The sequence below is a fragment of the Cucurbita maxima genome, unplaced genomic scaffold, assembly GCF_002738345.1.
Source record: "Cucurbita maxima cultivar Rimu unplaced genomic scaffold, Cmax_1.0 Cma_Scf00107, whole genome shotgun sequence".
Lineage (NCBI taxonomy): Eukaryota > Viridiplantae > Streptophyta > Magnoliopsida > Cucurbitales > Cucurbitaceae > Cucurbita > Cucurbita maxima.
The window spans coordinates 13,793-35,589 of NW_019272123.1; the positions used below are offsets into that span (position 1 = coordinate 13,793).

Genomic DNA, 21,797 nt, shown 5'->3' on the forward strand with positions numbered 1-21,797 from the left:
TTTTTTTTTTTTTTTTTTTTTTTTTTTTTTTGTAGAGTCATATTTGTTTGTTCTCGGGTTGGTTGCGGGAGTTTCATGGACCAGGATTTTTGGAAGTACTGGCTCCTCAATTGGTCTCAAGGAGAGTGTATGTACTTTATTACCATAATTCTGAATTTAAGTTTCTTCTATTCGTAGTTCTATGTCAATCAAATACCGTGCAGTAAGTTGTGAAAGTAACATGACTTAACGACTTGGCGATTGACGATAACTTATATTTGTATTCGAACTCTGAGTATATTTGTCTTGTCAAATTATATGCTTGTGATTGATGTAATTCCAATTCCAGTTGGGCTGTTATTTTACCATGTGGAGCAAGAAATCTTGCAAGGCCTTTAAAGCTGGAGCTTGCTATATACCCAACTTTACAGGTACAGCACATGATATTGCTACTATTCTGCAGATCACGATGTTTAATATTACTTAAAAGGTTTTAATAACGAAAAATTTCCCCTTCACTCCATCCCAATCAAGAGTGTCTAAACATCTAACGATGATAGTGCTAGGGTCGAAAAAAATGTATTATCACGTCAGTCGTATATGTTATTTTTTGATGTTGCAGGCTATATTTTGTCCTGTCACTTCTCTGGCTTTCAAATTGCATCGAAACGTATTGTGCCCCTTGGAACCACCATAGCTTATCAATCATGCTAGTGTGCAACTTATTTCGAAAATCTTAGCTTTCCTTTGTTTCATCTGTAAGCAGCGGTACTTGTCCTATTTAAAGTCCCCAGTTCTTTATAGCATTTACTATGCAGTAGATTCTTACCAGGTGGAAGTGGATGTGATCCAATTAGTTTACTGACACATGTCTTTATATTTTCTGTTGGCTCTTGTTCTTGGCAACCTTTTGGTATTGTCCATTTCTTTCTAAAACTGCTGCAGGTATCTTATGTTATTATTTTGTTGTGTAATCCTTCTCTGTAACTGATAGGACGCTCAACCGCGTATTGTTGTTCCACTGTGGAGAGCCAGTTTGGAGGAGACGAAGTCACAGCATTCTGATCCATCAGTTATGATTGTGGATAACGCGGCGAGTAAGTCATGACTATCTCGACCACTTTGGCACTGAAAGATGCATTCCTTTCATAGTTCTATAATTTCCTTTGCTTAAATAGCCAAGCACAATTCTGACAAAGCGATCGCAGAAAAGGGGCATGTTCGATTTGTGAGCTACAGGGTCTAAACATTGTATTTGTATAATTCAAAGATCTCTTTATTGGTCTGATGACTCTGATCTTCTACCTTCTCTGTCTCTGCCTCCAATAATACTCGCCTACGCCCGAGAAAGGACTAATTTAATTTTCTTCTCAACCAAGGAACTCCGTTCTTGACTTAATGTTCGCTTCTTGTTTTGAACTCGTTATAATTATTATCATTATTTTTTTCAGAAACTCGCTTGAAACTCGCATCCGGGAATGAAAATGACAAAGAACAACTTCTGTGGTTTTGCAATGCATGCAAAGGAATTCCTACGGTAACACGTCCATCGACGTTTTCTTCGTCTCTTTTCTTTACTATGTCCATTCTCTTCTGGTCTTGGCACATGGTCAAGATAGCTAGAGATTAATTTAGGGTCAATTTGTTGTTCTCCTTCTTCACTTTGTAGTAGATAGGCGAGTACAATTGCAATAATCTGGAAATTTCTGGAATCGTTCAGGTGATGCACCCTGCATTTATGAATGGTAACCAGGGCTCGGGTGCATCCGCAACTGCACCGCCAGACACAGAAGATGTGGAGCTAGACATGGCCATTAACGCTTCCATACAATCATCTACCCAGGGGAGACCACCCTTTCCAGATCCCAGTCCAAGTTCTAAAGCAAGTGCCTCTAGCAGCCATACAGGTCCAGTTGCACCAACAACACATTCGACGAAATTAGGCACGAATGATTCCGAAGTGCATGAAGCTGGCCAGAGCAGCAACTCAAACGAACATCCCGAAATCCAGACTAGCACCATCCCGTCAGATTCAGTACCTTCAGCTCCACCGGTGGCAAATGATATTCTGGATGATGGTGCAATTCACTATCCATCGATCGACTCAAGTCCGATTGACTTAAGACCGGGCGAAGGGAAAGAGGAAGCGAGTTCTTCATCATGTGTTATATGTTTGGATGCTCCCATTGAAGGAGCCTGCATTCCCTGTGGACATATGGCTGGGTGCATGAATTGTTTGACTGAAATCAAATCCAAGAAATGGGGCTGCCCAGTTTGTCGCGCCAAAATCGACCAGGTCGTCCGATTGTATGCTGTATGAATAATCCAGAACGTCTAATTATACTGTGATTAAACTATTTAATGTACAGTTCCTGTTTATTATATATTCTTGCTACATATATACTCATTGTGTTCTATCTGATTGTGTGGACACAATATTGGTAATGTAAATGCATTTTGAATATAACTTATCATTATCAATACCCCCGACTTGAGCATACGCTCTTGAACATATGCTTTGTCATCTTAGTGTGAGAACCTTAAAGGAACCCACGATGATTTTTTTTTTTTTTTACTCAACTCGTAAAGGTCAAGAAAAAAGGGACCCGCTTCGAATCTAAACTCTTTCTTCTTAGCACAAACATTAAGTAAGTAAACTACCACTCTCGAACAATCACTTTAATATAATCCAACAATAATAACAATTATTAAAAAAAGAAAACAAGATTTTAATACGATAATTAACTTGATAAACAATATCCCAACACTCAAACTTAATGAAGAGACGAAGATAAATTAGAATCTAAAAGTCCTAATTTAAGAAAGAAATTTGAAATAATTGGAGGAAATTGGAGAGAATTTAGAATTTTAGAAAATGAGATGGGTATTTATAGGGCGTAAAAAATAATATAAAAAAAAGGTAAATAAATAAATAAATATATTTTTTGTGATTTAGAAGGAAAAAAAACAATATATTTTTAGGGGAAAGAAGAAATCGTTCATTTGGACCGCGCCAGGGCCAGATCTTTAACTCGCGCCTTTTCTCTGCTTCGTCGTTTCTGTCGAATCTCCCCCGAATCGAACATGCAGGTGAGCACTGCTAATATAGTCCTCTTATTCTTCTGTGTTCTTCGCTCATGTATTCTCGAATTTGGTTTGTTTGTTTGTTTGTTTTTTTTTTCATTCATTACAGCAGTAATTCCAAAACCCTAGAACTGTTTAGTTGATCGGAGGTTTTTTTTTTGTGATATTTCTGATATCGTGGGAGATAAGGAATTTGATACCGTTGCTTCGCGGAATTACTACCTCCATTTAGCTTTATTTTTCAATTCATTTAGCGTTTATGTTTATTTACTTCTAGTTGTCGTATGAATCTGGGTTATTTTACTCTGATGCATTTGTGAAAATTAGCTCTGCTTAAAATGAACTATCAAGAACGGGAAATATCCTATGTATATATTTCTAGGAAACAATTTCATTGATGTATGAAATTTACCAAAAGGAAGCAGCCCACATCCGAGTTAGTGTCAAGAAACCTTTCTAATTGGATAAAAGGGTAGAATAATTATAGAATTGAAATAGTGAAGATAATTTACATCAAGATATATAGCTCGATAGACTACGGAGAAGCATGCTCTTTTCCACTAAAATGCCTTTGATTCCTTTCATTCCAAGGAAAGGATGCCGTATTGGGGCCATTTATTTATTTATTTTCCCATTTTATTCGGATGTTATAAGTGTCATGAGTGGAAATCAAACCTCTGAATCAGTTGTCCGTATTTGAAATCTAAGGTCTGATTGTGGCTTACTGTCTTTGCTTGAGGTTTCCTCAGATGGAGCTAATGTTGGTTTCTGATCTTCAATGCAGGCCAGTGATAGATTCAACATCAATTCCCAGCTTGAGCACCTTCAGGCTAAATATGTGGGAACTGGGCATGCTGACTTAAACAGATTGTTAGTTTTCCTATTCCTTTGGAGCTTTGATCTTATATTACTTCGCATAGTAGTTTGTAATCCTCATTTCATATCGCTTTGCGTACAGTGAATGGGCTGTAAACATTCAGCGTGATAGCTATGCATCATATGTTGGACACTATCCCATTCTAGCTTACTTCGCTATAGCAGAAAATGAATCCATTGGAAGGGAACGCTACAACTTTATGCAGGTTGGTACATTGCCTTTACTTGTGTTTATTTATCTTTTCCCTGTCACGCCTTCTCTTCATAACATTAACCCCCCACCCAAAAGAAAAAAGTGAGAATTGGAAAAGAACTAAGAGAAAAAAAGAGAGAAAAAGATGGGCTCCAATCCATTTTGTTAAACCTTTCCTAAAATGTTCACTCCTTCCCCAAGCCCTCCAATAAATTTTATCATCAGTAGGCAGTTTTGATTTTCTTTTCTTTTTTAGTGCCAACCATTTCTGAGGTTTTCTGATACATTCATTATACTTGTTCTATATTACCTTCATTTGTGCACCACCCTTATAATGTGCTTTCTGAGTTTCAAGTCATTGTAATATGATTACTGGGTCACTTAAACAATAGTGCAAGTTTTTCATTCTGCATGCTTTTAGTTATCATTAATAAATTGAACATACCAAATTTGATATGCGGGGTTGTGCCAACCATGTAACTAACTTTCTTTCTTAATGAGGAATGGAAAATTTGATTTTACACGCTATGAGTTGCCAATAACGAATTTTTCATACCAACTTTGAAGTGTAGGGTTGTGCCAATCATGTTACTGACTTTCTTTCTAAACGAGGGATGGAAAATTTCATCATAGCTGCCCCTTCATTTCATTTACAACTTAATTAGATACAGAATGGTAACTATTAACCTTACTTTTTTGTTTGTTGTTTTTTGTTTTCGTTTCTTTGCAGAAAATGCTATTACCTTGCGGCCTTCCTCCAGAAAGAGAAGATGATTGAAATCGTATTAGGTTGTGACAAGAGATTTTAGTACTCTGGATCTTCATGGGGTTAACGAACTTATCCTTTCGCGAGCTGACTCTGTGTCTGTTCAGAAGCAATGAATGGGAAATGTGAACTATTTTCTCTTGTAATGCTCTTGTCTGATTAAGAATCAGTTTCCAACTAATCTACAAGACTGCACTGTACCTTGTTATTCTCCCTTTTATTTCAAGAAAAAGTTCTATCTCAATCATAGTGTGTGGAACGTTCCCATCTTTAGATGTATAATTTGGCTTAATCAATGAATTGATTGTTTCCTTGACAAGACCACGAATTTAATTTGACAGCTATTGATGCTGGATTTGGTCCATTCAGTTTGTAACTATTATCAGTCAGTTACTCAGTTTCTGGAGTTATTGTGTACCTACTGAGACTACTTGTTACCGGACCGCATCAAAACTATGTGATGCGTCGCATGCTAATTAATACAGGTGGATGTTTATTAGGTGCTTGACTTGATAATGTTTCTTGTTCAGCATGGTGTAGAATGAAAGGAGGACCTTCATGGAACTGCCTCCAACTTAACTTTGGGGAAGATTTTGGGTTGGCTGGAGGGTGCCTCTCCTAATTCCAGACTCTTGCCAATCAGTTCTCTGGTGTGATTATACAAAGTGGAAAGCAGGTCCAACTGAAGGAAGAGTCAATAAGGGGACATGTGGGTCCAGTATTGGTCCTTGCCATTTCGATACATCATTAAATGTCCTATGGGTTTCAACGTTTTATTTGTCTCTTCACTAACTAAAGCTTCGGTTCATGTTGTGGAAAATGCAAGCACACATGCTTTCAGTCTGACAAAGGTACGCTGTTCGATTTCTTTTGAGACTCTTCATATTTATCATGTCAGGAATTTGCAATAACTCCATGTTAATGGTTAATAGAACCTTGTAGGCTCCCAATAGTTGACTTGTTTTCGATTCATTTAATGTGGGAGCGCATCTAGTTCATCCTAATTTTGACACTTTACATAAGTATTTGATCATTGACCTATAAAATTGAGCTAAATCAGGTTTTTACAACCTTATTTTCGATAATGACATTAAAAAGAGGGGGAGTTCTGCTTTCTGCACTGACTATGCAAGTTGCTAGAATGTTTTGGACTGTTAATCCACTAGTAAACTTAAAAGAGTGTGAACCACAAATTTGAGCAGATTTTGTCGGCATGGCTACGTGGGGCGTTTTCACATGCTGTCATGTTAACATAGAACTGCATCAACTCAACTCTGACAGGGCATGTTCCTTCCAAGTCGAACATAGTAGTACGTACCTTACTTTTGCTTAGTTTACACTTGCTATTTATTCTAGACAACCTTTTAGCCTCCAGCTATAAATCTATACTCGATGATGTATGCCACTCAGACTCACAACTCATAATTTTATCTTTGTGAATCAGCATGTATATCACTCTTCTTATTCGAATTTCATGTCTATCATGATTCTTATACAAAATACACTCTTAAACTCGATAAAAAATCTTATATGACCGGGTGGTTAGTAGTAACAGTTAAGCATTTCCTTGTGAATGGAATCTTTCGTAATCTTTTAAGATACACATAGTTTAACTTTTGGATGCTGTTTTTCTACCTTGTAGGTTGTTAGATGTGTAACTGTCCAAGCTCACCACTAGTAGATATTGTCTGCTTTAACTTCTTATGTATCGTCGTCAGCATCACGATTTTAAAATGCATTTATTGAGGTGAGATTTCCACCCCCTTATAAAGAATGCTTCGTTTTCATTTTCAACTGATGTGGAATACTTTTTTTCATAGTCGACTAATAAGATATTAATGTGATTTTAAAGATTCTAACATATAATTAAACTGTTAATGAGATAATTGCTCGATTTTAAGTTAAGAAGTTGCTAAGTGTGTGGTTAAAGCAAGCTCTACCGTCATCTTCCTCCATGATTGGTACCAAACTTTCCATTTTGTTTTTTCTGTTCTCGCATTTATTCTCTGTAGTGAAAAATGAGAATGCTTTTTCTGTTTTTGTCGAAATGTTTATGATAGGTGTGTGACATCTCTTTGGATTCTGCTGCGAGGGAGGGACCAACCCTCGCCGGGCCCTTACCTTTCACATGCTGTCTTTGACTCCATCGTCATCTCCTCATATGCTACTTTTTTGTTTTTTTTAGCTTCAAACCTTTCATAATATTTGGTGTTTGGCTTATAGAGTAAATTTTTGTACTTTCAACTTTAGAGATGAAATTTATATTTAGTGTCCAAATTTGTTTCTCCTAAATTATAGAAAGCAATCTCACATGTCACATAGATTTTGACTTGTATTTAAATCTAATCATTTGCCTCTCGATTTTACAAATTATAGATTTAGCAGTTTGGTTAGTTACTCAAATTTTCGATAATTTCATTTCCTAATAGAATCATTGTTTCGAGACTTTTTACTTTCTTTTTTTAATCATCCGGGAGTTAGAATTAATTTTTGTTTATTCCTTTTTCTACTTCTTCCAAGTGCAGGATAACTCCAAGGTGTTGCAGGTTTTTTTTTCCTACCAATTGGGGCCTTCCCTTCACCACTCCCATGGGATGGTCTATAGGGTTCATAACTACTCTTCTTACTACAGGACGCTTACCTAGCCAACATGTAGATCCGGGTCTACCCAAACTTTTTTGGTTTACTCCAATTTTTGGATATCAAACGGACCTCCCCAGATGGTAATTTTAATGTGGCCGATTTCTCCTCTTTTGCAATCAGTTTCACTACAGCACCGATAGGAGTTTTGGGCCATTAATAAACAAACTTTAAATATTGATTAGCTACTTAATTATATCCTATAGCAGGTTTAAAAAATGTATTATATTTTCAATATATATATATATTTTTTTATCAGAATAAAAGTATATGCGGGATGACTTAGAATAAAAATTTGGATTCCGGAGAGATTGATCTAAATTTTAATTTTTCAATAGTAATTTTAAAACGTTAGTAAAAGTCAAAGTCAAAAGGTAAAATAAAATTGAATGTTTTGGGAAGTTTCTTATTTTTTTCAATATCAATTCATATTATGTCACGACATGTTTTTAATTAATCTTTTTTTAAAAGGACAAAAAAATAAAGATGAAGTCAAAGACTTAATTTTATTTAAAACAAATAGTGTGATGATCCGGTAATTATTTAAATTGAATTACCCCACCACCTAATAATTATATTTAAGTCCAACTGTATTTGTTAATATGCTGAATTGACTCTTTCTTATTTTTCTTTCAAATATTAAAACCATATACTTTTTCTATCCAATATTAATTAATTCATTCTCGACGTATATATGCATTTTAAAAAATACGATAAAAATGTAATCTTTTAAAATTAGCGCTAAATAAAAATTAAATATAAAATTTAGAGATGAAAAATATATTTTTATATTATTATTATTATTTTATAAATACATTTAAAAATAAAATAAAATAAAAAATTTTGATCCCTTCTTCTATCAATCAAGAAGGCTAACGTTGAATATATATAATAAAAAAAAGTATTACAGGCATATAAATCTATCTTACAAATTTTTTTCTAACGTTGAATATATATAATAAAAAAAAGTATTACAGGCATATAAATCTATCTTACAAATTTTTTTTAAAAAAAAGGGAAAATCATAATTTACACGCGTCAAATTATAATTCGATAAAGCTAGGGGAGTGTAGCGGAGAAAAATAGGCTCAAGGACAGCAGATTGGCAGTTAGATTAAAATAATAAATAAAAACATAAACAGTGCTTTTAAGAAGAAGAATGAATCATCCGAAGCTTTTTTGTCATCCATTTTCCTTCATTTTCTCGCTTCCTTTTCTTCACTCCGTCAAATTCCACCAAATAATCTCCTCTTCCTCCTCTCTAATCCCCGAAGAAACTTGATCCTTGTCCGAAACTCAGATCCGAAAATCCCTTCCCGGTATATATTCCGACGTTAAAATCTTTACCATTCTTGTTATTATCAATTTATTCATGTCCTCTCCGCCAAATTATCTACCACCATCTCCTTTTCATCTCCAATTCCCTTTTTCCAGATGTAATTGCATTTCTCTTACATGCGTTTTCATTCCGTTTTTGATGTTTCCCCATTTTTGTTCTTCAATTTCTATGTGTAGGGAAGGAATGTATTTTGTGAGCTTTTGTGCCTGATTTGTGGATTTAATGGAATTTTCGATCATTTCCATTGGATTCCAAGGTGTGGATCAGAGGTTGTATTTGATGATTTGAATCCCGAGATTAATCGAGGCGGTACCTGGATTGGGAACGGGATTGTCCGGCGGGGAAGCATTTTTGTGCCATTTTTCCTTATGATGGGCTAAGTTCTGAGCTGATTCGTATATAAAGGCGAGTTTGGTGGATTAGTAAATTAGGTGATGGAGCATATTGTAGGTGGGAAGTTTAAGCTTGGGAGGAAGATCGGAAGCGGATCATTTGGCGAGCTTTATTTGGGTATGCAACTCATGTGCTTTGTTATTCGATTGGTCCTGTAATTCACGTGCTTGTGTATGAAAAACATGGCCGACATTGATGGTGTTTCGTTTGGTTTATTCAGGTACCAATGTGCAAACGGGAGAGGAAGTGGCTGTCAAGCTGGTAAGTGGGTAATTCGATTGTGTTTCCATTTCTCCTTTGTGCTGATATCGCGATCTAACCAATTGTGAAATATTTCCATCAAGATTAGAAATGAACTTTTTCCTTTAACAAAGATCGTCCTCTGATGTCTGAGTTTTGATTTTTGTCTTTTTAGAACTTTTGTTGTGATCACCAAGTTGGGCAGTATCGCTGGAAACTTTAATAACCACATTGGCATTTTGGGTGTTGTTGTCTCCAATAGTTAAGAATTGGATGAAAGCCATTAGTTTTGGTTGCTTATCGAATTTCTTCTCTATTAGACATTTCTATCAAGACTTATTAGATATATATTTCTTTTCTCTTACCGTTTAAGCCAAGAGTGGGGAAGAGGGAAGAAAAGACAGTAAAATCTTGCTGTCTTTCTGAATTCTGATGCTTTAATTTACTCTGCTCCGTTACTTGAGTCGTTTATGGCGTTTAATGATAACCGTATCCACCATTTGATTTATATTGTACATTGATAAAATTCTAGATTTTGGTGATTCATTCATGATATTCTTGTTTCCTCAGGAATCTTCAAAAACCAAGCACCCTCAGCTTCACTATGAGTCAAAATTATACATGCTTCTTCAAGGAGGAAGTAGGTTTTATTTATAGTTCATTTACTCCGAGTGATGTTAATTATACTCTCTTAGAACTTATGTCCAATAGATGTAGGTTTTTTCTCTTAATATTCTTTGTTTATGTATGTAGCTGGTGTCCCCCATCTCAAATGGTTTGGAGTTGAGGGTGATTACAATGTCATGGTTATCGATCTTCTTGGGCCAAGCCTAGAAGACTTGTTCAACTACTGTAATCGGAAACTGTCCTTGAAGTCGGTTTTGATGCTTGCAGATCAGTTGGTTAGTTTGCCGATACTTTTAAGTAGTATCTTACTGATTATTTTTGCAGTGCTCATTCTTTTATCTCTCCCCTGTAGTTAAATAGAGTTGAATATATGCATTCACGTGGTTTCCTTCATCGTGACATAAAGCCAGACAATTTTCTAATGGGCTTGGGGCGAAAGGCTAACCAGGTATTATGTGTTGAACATTTTGTATTTTATCATACATCTCTGGAGTTATTCTTTTTTTTGTTACCATAACATTGAAGCCGCTCAACTGTGGGAGTTGGTGGGAATTTTAATATTTGAGAATGTTAATGATACCATTTAGAATCTCATTTCTTATTTGTACTTTACGCGTTTGTTGGTACTTAAGTTTATTCCATGTCGGTGACCGAGCTAGGTCTGGATCCCACATGAAGTTAGTAGTTTCTGCTGTCTCAAGGTCATAATGAAGAGACAAGAAAGAAAATGACTTCAATTTAAGTTCTTGCGTGTTAGAATGTTTTTCTAGTTGTCATGAAAAACTTCATATGTTTCTGAACTTACTTTTATAATAATGTGCCATATCAGTTTTATAGGGGAATGGGGTAGCTGATTGGAAAGTTAGTATCTTTGGCTTATACCTTATCAAATCACCATGCTTTTGTGAACAGGTATACATCATTGACTATGGTCTTGCAAAAAAGTACAGAGATCTTCAGACACACAAGCATATACCATACAGGTAACTTATCATCTATTACCTTTTTGTGACTCTGGCATGTCTTTTATCTGCATTTCCCTTGACTAATCGTGACACTCCTAACTACTTATTGAGTCATGAAACTTCAGTTTTCAGTTCACTGAATGTGCCTAGCTATGAACAACCATGGTAGAGTAGGTAGCCATATGTCAGCAAATAGTTTATCAGTTCAAATGCCTTATAAACCTTATTCTATCCTTCAACTCCATGGTAACATCTCATTGTCATAAAATTCAATGATGAATATAGTGATAAAGTGACTTGATCGTTCAAACAAGTCTTTCATGAGCTGGGAATCCTTGTTCTTTTGGGTATTTCTTAGCACTTGAGTAGGATCTGAATGCTCCTCTTTTGATCTAATTTTGCATCTATGAGATAATCTTTTCCTCTTATTTTGTGGTGAAGTTTTTAGCTGATCTTCATTCTTATTTTTCTAAATTAACCTTGGTGGGTTCTCTTGCTTCTGTGACAGAGAAAATAAGAATCTCACCGGAACAGCTCGCTATGCAAGTGTCAATACTCATCTTGGAGTTGGTGAGGCAATCTTCTTCTTCGTTGTCTTTTTTATACTTCTTTTTTCTGTCAGCCAGATTCTTTATAGAAAACTACTTGATTTGATTGCAGAACAAAGCAGGAGGGATGATTTAGAATCACTGGGCTATGTGCTCATGTATTTTCTAAGGGGAAGGTTCCACACATTACTTGATGCTTGCTTTTCCTACTCATATCTGTTTGACATCAGATTTTGACCAAGTTCATGAATCTTTATCTCAGCCTTCCTTGGCAAGGGCTGAAGGCAGGGACTAAAAAGCAAAAATATGACAAGATCAGTGAAAAGAAGATGCTTACTCCAGTAGAGGTATTATTACTCGCTCGCACATTAACGTTTACAAAAATATAAATGTGACAAAGTGACATACGGTGAGGACAGGTGATTGTATGGACCAGTGTGCTTGCCATATGCCAGTTTCTCTTATAAATTATAATTGAATTTGCTTGAAGTGTTTTCATGGACGTACTTGACATAGTAACATGTTTCTAGGTTCTCTGCAAGTCATTTCCCTCAGAATTTACATCCTACTTCCACTATTGTCGATCACTGAGGTTTGAAGACAAACCTGACTATTCGTATCTGAAGAGATTATTCCGAGACCTTTTCATCCGCGAAGGTTTGATTGAATTGTTGATTTCTCTTGTCCTTGTACTATTGATACACACAGGTTACATGTTGAAATCCTCTTACTACATCTAGGGTCTAATTAACGGCATCACACTGGTCATTGTTTGCAGGATATCAATTTGACTATGTATTTGACTGGACTATATTGAAATATCCGCAGATTGGCTCCAATTCAAAATCACGAGTCTGTATTTAAATTGCATGGATGCTTATCGTTGCCCAATGATGGAAAATAAAGTTGTTTTGCTTCTAATATAATTTTTCATTGTTGCTTCCCTACAGCCTAGTGGAAAACCAGGTCTCAGCCCCGGACCATCTGCTGAAAGAGTGGAAAAGCATCCAGGTCGGTTCCCTTTCTCAAGAAGAATAGGGTAAACTATAAACTGCTGAAATTGGCTGAATATTGCCTCCTTGGCTAATCTATGCCTTGGAGAGATGGTTTCTTACGTCACACTTCATTTTCACTTGGCTTGGTTGTATCATGTTTTCGATTAATGATCTGCATGCATACAAGGGATATGATTTTGGTTGTGTAAGATCCCACATCGGTTGGAAAGGGGAACGAAACATTCTTTATAAGAGTGTGGAAACCTCTCCCTAGTAGACACGTTTTAAAGCCTTGAGAAAGCCCAAAAAAGATAATATCTGCTCGCGATTTGAACTGTTACAAATGGTATCATAGTTAGACACCGGGCCGTGTGCTAGCGAGCACGCTGGGCCCCCAAGGGGGTGGGGATTGTGAGATCCCAGATCGGTTGGAGAGAGGAACAAAACATTCCTTATAAGAGTGTGAAAACCTCTCTAAGACTAGGGAAAGCCCAAAGAGGACAAGTTTGTGTACAATAGGATAAGGTGAGAGAGAGAGAGAGAATTCAGCATTATTTCGGTTATCCTTGATTTCCGATCGTTTTGTATTAGTCCATTGCTGCTAGTTGCTGCAAGCATCAGTTTGAGAACTATTCTTCTCTTTCAACTGCTATGATATATACTTGGTTTTGTTGTAAAAAAAATTTGGGAGCATTGGGGTTTGAGAGCTCTCTTTTCATGTTAGACATTCCTAGCCAATTTATGCTACAAAGTTGATATATTGTTTACTATGTGATTTAGTGGGCCAAGATATTCGAGACAATAGATTCTCTGGTGGAGCTGAGGCATTCGCAAGAAGGAACGCCAGTGGGCATGGTTTGCACGGTGATCATTCCAAACACAGATCATCTGATGATGTACCATCTTCCAAGGACGTGGTACTGCTCCAACTTGAGTTTTGCTCACTCTTTCTGAGCGTATACTATGCTGTTTTCTCTACTTTAACCAAGTTGAAACGTTTTCTTTCATTACAGCAAGTTGATTCAGAAAGGGTCCGCAGTAGTTATAGGAATGGAAGCATCTCGAAGAGGCCTGTTTTATCGAGCAGTCGACCAAGCTCCTCTGGGGAGCCTAGTGAAATCCGATCAAGTCGGCTGGTGTCAACAAGTAGTCGCCTATCAGGCCAAAGAGTTCAACCTGGTTTCGAGTCCAAAACAACAAACTTTACCCGTTCGTCAACTACAAAAGGTGGTCGTGATGATACACTCCGGAGCTTCGAGATGTTGTCTATTGGAACTGGGAAGAGGAAATGAAAGAAAACAGATCAATCTGGGTATAACTAGTGACGGTGTAAATGGTCAAAACATAACAACACCCTATGTATCTTCTTCTGTAAAATGCTCCCAGCTCCTACGGTATGTATGTTATATCATTTGAACCTTGTATATGTGTATCGATCAACGGTTGGCTCGGTTCATCCACACGTTACAAAATCTAATGAAATTTGCTCCGAAGAAAACACTGTTGGAAGCAAAACCTCCATGGATTTTCTTGATTACAATGGTGCTTGTTCTTGTTTCGTTCTAGGAAGCTGTTAATAATACATTTGAGACAGTTACTCCAACATCCTTTTTGCTTTCCTCTATTCATTTATTTTTACAGTAAGTATGCAAATCTAATGCTAAGATTAAGCATTATGGTTGCTTGTTGGGAAGAGAATTATATATATATAGATTTTTATGGATCCTTTTATGATTCTTCTTTTCATATTTTATTCTATGAATTTATTTCGATGAATTGAGTACTCTTGTTTAAAGATGTTTATGAGGCGGGTTGACCTTTTCATTCACGTCGATTTTCTATTTCATTCTCCATTTCTGGGATATTTTTTATTTACTTTGTCGAGAATTGGAGTGGAGATTCCTTATAGAGAATTTTTCTTCATTTTTTTTATGACACTCTTTATTTTCTAATATAATTTCTATTAGAATAATGTATAATATTGTAATAAATTCGATTATATTTCATAAGGAAAATGTAATATAATGTTTAATATAGTTTCTGCTTAAAAAAAAAAAAAAAAGTTTAAATTTGAATTTTGACCCTTGTATTGTGAATTTTTACTTTGAATTCTTAGTTTTCGTAAAATTTTCCAGGTGAAGATTCTTCATGAAAAATATGCAAAAATTGAGTTCTCCACTAGATATTATTCGAGTCCCTAATTGAAGTTAATTTTTAATAAAATGGGTTAAATAATAATAATTTTTATGTAACAAGACACGGGATTATATTTCCAAATCGTATAGAAGGAATGCTAAAAAGACTATTTTTCAAAACAAAAATTAACTATAAACTAATGGTAGGGTCAACTTTAGACTTTATTGAAAGTAAAGGAACTAAAAAAAACATTTAATGAGTTGCTTTTATAGAATTTCCCTCCAGTTTCACCAAATCTGTCTGCTCAAAAGTTTAAAGCATCAAACTCTTGTCTTAGAGGTTCAAATTGACGGATGAAGAATCAGCGAATGAGTTTTGGTTAGGAATGAATTGCCACTCTAACCCAGAGCTAGATGGTTCTCCTCTAAATGCGTTGAAGCGCAACAGTTGACTAGACATCTAGGGATAAAGCATTGTTTCAGTGCGGGCGGTTAGAGGGGTACCAAATCAAGTCAAACTCTAAAGACTAGATATGATCTCAAAATAATAGGGGGCAAGGTCGGCTAGTGAGATGATGGGGGATAAGTTTCATCGTCGAGAGGGAAACAACCCGAATCATTAGCTAAGGCTCCTAAATAACCACTAAATGATAAAGGAGATAGGGGTGCAGAGACAACCATAAGATAAACCCTAAAATAGATAATCTCCATCTACCTCGAGGGAAATAGACATCCGTCACGAACCTTACGGACTAACATTGAACTAATCACAAATAAACCCATTTTAAACTAACCAAACTCAATCAAAAGTGAAACAATAACAGAATATTTATGTAACGAAAACGGTTATTAATTTATAAAACAAGATTAAGCAACCCGAGCTTAATTTAGACTATAGATAAATTTGCTAATGTGGAGTGAATGGAACGCCTAACTTATCAGTCGAAGATAGATATTGTAACAAGTTAAACTCGATTCAAGTTGACTATATCACTCGAAGACAAAGACGGTTAAAGAGACGTATATTCAAATAAGGGTAATGGACTCAAAGCTAAAGCATAGATGAAACAAAAAGTGGCCATCTTTGGTAGGATGAGTGTGTCCTAAAGCGAAGCCATTTAGTAGGTTACCTCTCTTTCAAATGTGCATTAAATTTCACCTTTTTCACCTCTATAAATTGAACCTCTCAGCAACTCCAAATTCAATATCATCTCTGTTTTGCCCATTTCCGCCATGGCCGCCTTCTTCCTTCAAGCTCCTCTGTTTGCTCTGTTTGCTCTGTTTTTCCTCACAGCCTTCTCACCTTCTCTGGCTTTCCCATGGAGTTCTTCCCCCTATGAAAAATCTGGTTGGAATCCATCATTAGAAGAGATGTTATCGGCCTCCGGCGAGACTTCCGGCCGGCCGCCTCGCCGGAAAAGCACAATTTTTGGTGCCCCTTGTGGGCTCTGTGGTCAAGTGATTTTTGGCTCTGAAGCTCTAAATCACCATTACAATTACCATTTCTTGCAGAATGATCTCGCTTCTTATGGTAGCCGCTTGGTTCCTTCTTCGGCAAGCTCTCAGCGGCCGCCGGTATGGACCGATTATTTCCACGGACAAGCCTCTGCTTCTCGAGAACCCCAAATTACGCTTAACAATTGTTTGACGATGCCACCGCCGCGGCAGCCGTCGTCTCTTAGAAGCTACCCCAGCCCCACCATCGACATGGCTCACTTACTACCGCTTCATCCGTTGTTGGCCCAACCTCCGCCGTCTAGTCGGACTACAATCGCCAACGGTATTAACGAGGCTGCAGCGGGGCAGAGGTGGCAGGGGAACCAAAATCAATGGAATAATGGTGGTGCAAGGACGACCGGTGCCCGGTCGGCGGCGGAGCAGCGGCAGCCACGGCAAGAAGTGATTGATCTCAACCGTACTGAGGAGAATGATTGTAGCTCTGATGGTTCAGATGGCTTGGATTTGACATTAAGCCTTTGAAGAATATTATGTTTTTTTTTAAAAAAAAATTTTGGGTCTTTGATTTTTTCCATTAATAAAAGTTTTTCATTTTTAATTGAAATTTGTTTAAATTAAAAAAATATTAAAAAGATTGATTTATTTATTATCTACAATACAAACAAATTAATACAAGGCAACATCGTACAAAAGTAAGTAAAAGTTTATTATTATTAATGAATTCAGTTGTGTTTTTATTAACTTTAAATATTTTTATATATATAAAGTTTAAAATATTATGTTTTTTATTGTTTTCAACAATAAATGACGGTTAATTCTTTTGTCGTATGAGACAAGGACGAACAAAACGAGAAGAAAAAACTCTTACCATCTATTGGTCCTTTTTAAGATACTATTTTAGACTACTTTTATGAATAAATATTTTATCTATATTATCGATATGAATTTTACATGATGTTTTATTTTCATTCACGTGCTTCTTATTAAGACGTGCTTCTCATTAAGACAATCTCGAAAATGTTACTTAACGTGGGTTCTTTCTAAAATGTTTCTAAGAGTGGATATTATTTCCATAGACTAACATGGGTCGTTTTGGGATGTTTCTAAAGTTACTGTGATTGAGCTATCAAAAAATAAAATTCATTTGATCACTCTCATTCGGTCGTGAGCATAGGACAATATAGGTGTGACGTTTTTTTAAATAATTTTTAAATGTGATTGTGAGATTCTCACCGGTTGAAGAGGGAACGAAACAATTCTTATAAGGACATGACAACCTCTGTCTAGCATTTTAAAACCTTTCATAAAAGAAGAGAACGATATCTATTAACAATTAACTTTAACATTTTAAAACCTCCCATAAAAAAAAGCACATAAAGAACAATATATAATGGACTTGAGCTTTCGTACTTTAAAAAAAATATATTAATAAAAAATATTATCAATAAGAATGGAAATGGATTAAATGTATTACCAATACTCAGCAATTATTAATGTAATTAAGCTTCCATTAAATTTCTTTATTCAGTCTAGATATAATGAACTTTACATGTATAGAAATCACATCCTTGTCAATGTAGCCCTGCCCTGATATACGAAAAAAACAATGACAACAATAGCTGAGGCATCCTTTGATGTCGACCATTTTATTCGAGAATTTTCGACGTCCTTCACAATCGGCATGTAAATTTCATCATGTATTTGCATAGCATTGAGTGGAAGCAGTGGAAACAATTCTACAGAAAAGTTAGCTGCTGAATTCATGAGTGATTCATATATCATCTAAGAACTTGGAACCATTAAACATATAGATGAAAGGGGGTACAATTACTATATTCAAATCAGAGATGCACATATTATATAAGAGTTAAGGCTTTTCTAATGATATGATAGGTTCAACTAGGGTGAAATCATGCAGTAGAGGGCAGACTTTAAAAGAATCACGTCTGCAACCTCTGAAAATAACAAGAGAAATACAAGGACTTGGAAGAGTAGTTTATCACCTTCATTGTCGTCGTCATCGTCGACACTGTCGCCTGGCTTTTCGCCAAGCTTTTCACCCAACTTTTCATACTACCATGAGCCCCATATGGAGCGATTTGCACGAGGAAAGAATATCTGAAAAATCACCATTCCCAGAAGATACCCTTGAAAGCCATATTTGGGAAGCAACATTAACATCAGAGGTCAACACCTTTGGGACTACTTGATCCCAAGGTTGAGGAAGAAGAGAAACCCATCAAGTTTTTTAAGTGGAGTTTGCTCAAAGCTCGTGGCGTTTTGTCCTACCCGCCAAGAGCGATCAGGATATAGAAAAGCTTCTGATAAAGGTGAAGAATGAAGATAGAAGTGTTTAGGTACTGCACTACGAATTGGTTAGCAACGATATACTTGTAACACAGGGTATAAGTAAGAGTTAAAGCAAATGAAGCAGGCTTCGCCATGAAACCATGCTTGAAATCATCGTAATTTGCAGCACAACTGCAGTATCTAATATTTCATCAATGAATTGGGCACTCAAGGGAATCCAGACATAAAATTCAGATACATGCTTAATTGGAGTGATGTAGGCATCTTGTGAAGAAATCAAGTAAAAACTCACTACACTAGATCTCCAGAATTCCATAAACCTCAAAACAACCCCGAACAGCCCCGAACTCCTGAGGCTTGAGAAACAGAAGTGAAAAAAATCCAAAACTGATAACTTCAACTAGTAACAAAATTTGACGCTAGAGAAATACACTTCCTAAGATTCACTCTTTTTCAGCTTTGCAAGCTCTTGCCTCACCAATCCAGCTCTCTGCAAAAAGAAAATAAATAATAATGCTGATCCATAAGCATTGAGTTGACATCCAGACAGTACACAACAGAAACAATAGAACATTTCATGTGTCGATGATTAATAAAACAAAACTTCTTTCAAACTCTTTAATATATCAAATGCATAAAAAAGGTCAAAAACAAACAAGAGGAAGTACAAATTACAGATTGCATCACAACATCACTGACCTTTATCTTAGCCAGCATTAATTTGAACCTATCAAAATCAGTAAGTGATGCCCTTCTTTTCTTCACGAGTAGTTTTCTTCCCCAAGAGCTATCCTCCCACTTCTTCTGAACGTCTGACATGATCAAAACAACAGGTTAAAGAAAACAAAAAACATGAAAGGTGAGGTGCGGTGGAGAGGGTATCAGAAAGTGAAAATTAAGTTAAGAAGTATACCAGCAGCCTTCATAGCTTCAATGAGTTCCTTCTTTCTAGGAACTCTCTTAATGTCAATTTTAATGTCAGTAAGAGAAAGTCTCTTGAAGTTCATTTGAGATCTGACCATATCAGGAGCATCTACCAAAGCCTGGATGTGGTAGCATCAAAAAAAAAAAATTATAGAGTGAGAAACTAATCAAATCTAAAAGAAACTAAAACCGAGACACCAGGAAATGACAACAAAAGATACAAAGTTCAAAACAAAACTGTGGATACAGATGATAACTCCATCCAGATCCTCTTTTTCAACCAAAAAAAATTTGATATTTCCGATTAAAGGGAAGTACTAGAAAGAGAAAAAAATAATGTGAGCTCAGAACCATAAATTTGAATTATTCAAACATCCCTAACGATCAAGCTAACAGAAGAGCTAACCTATTAATAAACTAAAATTTGCATGTTCAACCACACTAACGATCAGTAACAGAAGAGCTAACCAATGACAATGAAACTCTATGAACCTGAAGTTAAATCAGAGATGCCATAAATTACTTCAACAATATCACTTCAAATAGAAGAGCTTGAAGAAGCTAAGAGGTGGTTATTTCATTAAATTCCAGAGAAATGAGCATCTATACTGATGAGGACACTTCCAAGACAAATAGTAGGGAAAAGAAAGCTTCAGTTATCAGTGGATTTCTAAAATCTAAGAGGATTGGTACAACTTCAAGCTGAAAACTACTAATCATCGACCAAATTCATAAGTAATAGCAAAAAGAACATACTCTATTTTGGTCAATAACATCGACAATGACGACAAGCTTTCCGTAGTCTTCGCCATAGTTGACGAGAGCGACTCTCCCGATCTCAACGTACCTCTTGAACGGCTAAAGAACCAATAAAAGAACACATCATTCAGAAACAACTCGTAGGACAAAAACTAGGGAAGAAAATTATACGATCATACTCCGTAGATTTTTAGTTCGACAGAAAGAAACTAAGGACGGGAATGCTTACCATCTTCGGACTGTTAGGGTTTCCACAGATGGGCAAGGCGATGAGAGAAGATTACACGATGTCGCAATTAGGGTTTTTTCTTCCCATGTAGATCCAAATAATCCTCTGGATGAGAAAACCCGACTGTTCTGTTCATAACTTTAAAATTACGATTCAGCCCCCCACGGTGCTTTATGAAATTGTTAGATCATCAAAAATATTTTGAAAAATAATTAGTGGATTATAATATATTTTAAATTATTTAAAACACTAAATTATTTTTACCTGACTTGTTTTAGTAGTGAACGTATAAAAATTTGGATAGTGAAACCGTATTTATATATCGTGTAAGATATTATGTTTTAGTAGTGAACGTATAAAAATTTGGATAGTGAAACCGTATTTATATATCGTGTAAGATATTAATTCTTTATCCACAAAATATTCAACTTTTTTTTCAGAACTTTCTCATTTTATTTAGAGATAGAAATAGAAAAAAAAAACTTTAAACTAAAATAAGCAATATACATAAAAACAAATCAGGACTAACAATAAAAACATATTTAGGGGATGTATTTCACCCATTCATCTCCCATTCATCTTAAGAAGAGAGAGTTTGATCTAGTGTCCTAGGGTGAGTCGAGCCAAAGCATCGACGGTGTCATTTTGGAGTACATATTTGCTTCACTTCCACAACTTGATAGCAACTAAGAAAGATCTTCACTTAGCATANTGTTTTAGTAGTGAACGTATAAAAATTTGGATAGTGAAACCGTATTTATATATCGTGTAAGATATTACTTCTTTATCCACAAAATATTCAACTTTTTTTTTCAGAACTTTCTCATTTTATTTAGAGATAGAAATAGAAAAAAAAAACTTTAAACTAAAATAAGCAATATACATAAAAACAAATCAGGACTAACGATAAAAACATATTTAGGGGATGCATTTCACCCATTCATCTTGAGAAGAGAGAGTTTGATCTAGTGTCCTAGGGTGAGTCGAGCCAAAGCATCGACGGTGTCATTTTGGAGTACATATTTGCTTCACTTCCACAACTTGATAGCAACTAAGAAAGATCTTCACTTAGCATTTTTGGAGTACATATTTGCTTCACTTCCACAACTTGATAGCAACTAAGAAAGATCTTCACTTAGCATATGTAGATTTCACAAATTTAATCATTCATCGATCGTTGTAGGTCTAAGATCTTACGTGTCTCTCACTTAAAATTTATGGAAATGATGCTCCCTACCCGATAGTTATATGCAATAAGTCATTGTTGTTGCCTTTTGCTTACATTCTCATATAACACCAATTTCAATTTCTCAAATTTTGCTTCTTTTGAAATCTCT

At 35.8% G+C, this 21,797-nt stretch overlaps 4 protein-coding genes and 1 long non-coding RNA gene across 7 annotated transcripts in view; 3 read left to right on the top strand and 2 right to left on the bottom strand.

Moving 5' to 3' along the window:
* Nucleotides 1-2,463, top strand: part of LOC111473174 (putative E3 ubiquitin-protein ligase XBAT35) — a 3,785-nt gene extending 1,322 nt beyond the window's left edge. For both annotated transcript variants that reach the window (XM_023118729.1, XM_023118730.1), the window contains exons 6-10: nucleotides 36-127; nucleotides 329-410; nucleotides 974-1,076; nucleotides 1,431-1,516; nucleotides 1,700-2,463. In XM_023118729.1, the coding sequence (XP_022974497.1) occupies nucleotides 36-127; nucleotides 329-410; nucleotides 974-1,076; nucleotides 1,431-1,516; nucleotides 1,700-2,299 (963 nt within the window). In that variant the 3' untranslated portion in view covers nucleotides 2,300-2,463. The remainder of the gene's footprint in view (nucleotides 1-35; nucleotides 128-328; nucleotides 411-973; nucleotides 1,077-1,430; nucleotides 1,517-1,699) is intronic.
* LOC111473183 overlaps nucleotides 1-21,774 on the bottom strand; it is a 24,443-nt gene extending 2,669 nt beyond the window's left edge. The window contains exons 1-2 of the long non-coding RNA XR_002715588.1: nucleotides 21,698-21,774; nucleotides 12,766-12,771 (exon numbers count right to left, since the gene is read on the bottom strand). This is a non-coding gene — a long non-coding RNA (uncharacterized LOC111473183). The remainder of the gene's footprint in view (nucleotides 1-12,765; nucleotides 12,772-21,697) is intronic.
* On the top strand, nucleotides 2,946-5,262 carry LOC111473181 (uncharacterized protein At4g14342). 2 transcript variants are annotated; one of them, XM_023118737.1, is made up of 4 exons: nucleotides 2,946-3,069; nucleotides 3,848-3,933; nucleotides 4,022-4,145; nucleotides 4,863-5,262. In XM_023118737.1, exons 1-4 carry the CDS (start codon nucleotides 3,064-3,066, stop codon nucleotides 4,908-4,910), a joined length of 264 nt encoding a protein of 87 aa, XP_022974505.1. In that variant the 5' UTR covers nucleotides 2,946-3,063; the 3' UTR covers nucleotides 4,911-5,262. The 2 variants fall into 2 exon arrangements, with proteins under 2 accessions (XP_022974505.1, XP_022974506.1); XM_023118738.1 differs by lacking the exon at nucleotides 2,946-3,069 and having other exon boundaries at nucleotides 3,842-3,933.
* On the top strand, nucleotides 8,701-14,248 carry LOC111473173 (casein kinase 1-like protein 10). The gene is made up of 15 exons (XM_023118728.1): nucleotides 8,701-8,857; nucleotides 9,054-9,387; nucleotides 9,491-9,531; nucleotides 10,081-10,150; nucleotides 10,264-10,412; nucleotides 10,490-10,585; nucleotides 11,050-11,120; nucleotides 11,611-11,672; nucleotides 11,763-11,826; nucleotides 11,913-11,997; nucleotides 12,181-12,307; nucleotides 12,429-12,502; nucleotides 12,601-12,661; nucleotides 13,426-13,562; nucleotides 13,659-14,248. Exons 2-15 carry the CDS (start codon nucleotides 9,312-9,314, stop codon nucleotides 13,935-13,937), a joined length of 1,392 nt encoding a protein of 463 aa, XP_022974496.1. The 5' UTR covers nucleotides 8,701-8,857; nucleotides 9,054-9,311; the 3' UTR covers nucleotides 13,938-14,248.
* Nucleotides 18,655-20,610, bottom strand: LOC111473180 (60S ribosomal protein L14-2-like). The gene is made up of 5 exons (XM_023118736.1): nucleotides 20,461-20,610; nucleotides 20,229-20,330; nucleotides 19,462-19,591; nucleotides 19,248-19,360; nucleotides 18,655-19,038 (listed from the first exon to the last, which is right to left on the bottom strand). The coding sequence occupies exons 1-5, from the start codon at nucleotides 20,461-20,463 to the stop codon at nucleotides 18,985-18,987; spliced, it is 402 nt and encodes a 133-aa protein (XP_022974504.1). The 5' UTR covers nucleotides 20,464-20,610; the 3' UTR covers nucleotides 18,655-18,984.
* Nucleotides 21,775-21,797: the final 23 nt, after the last annotated feature.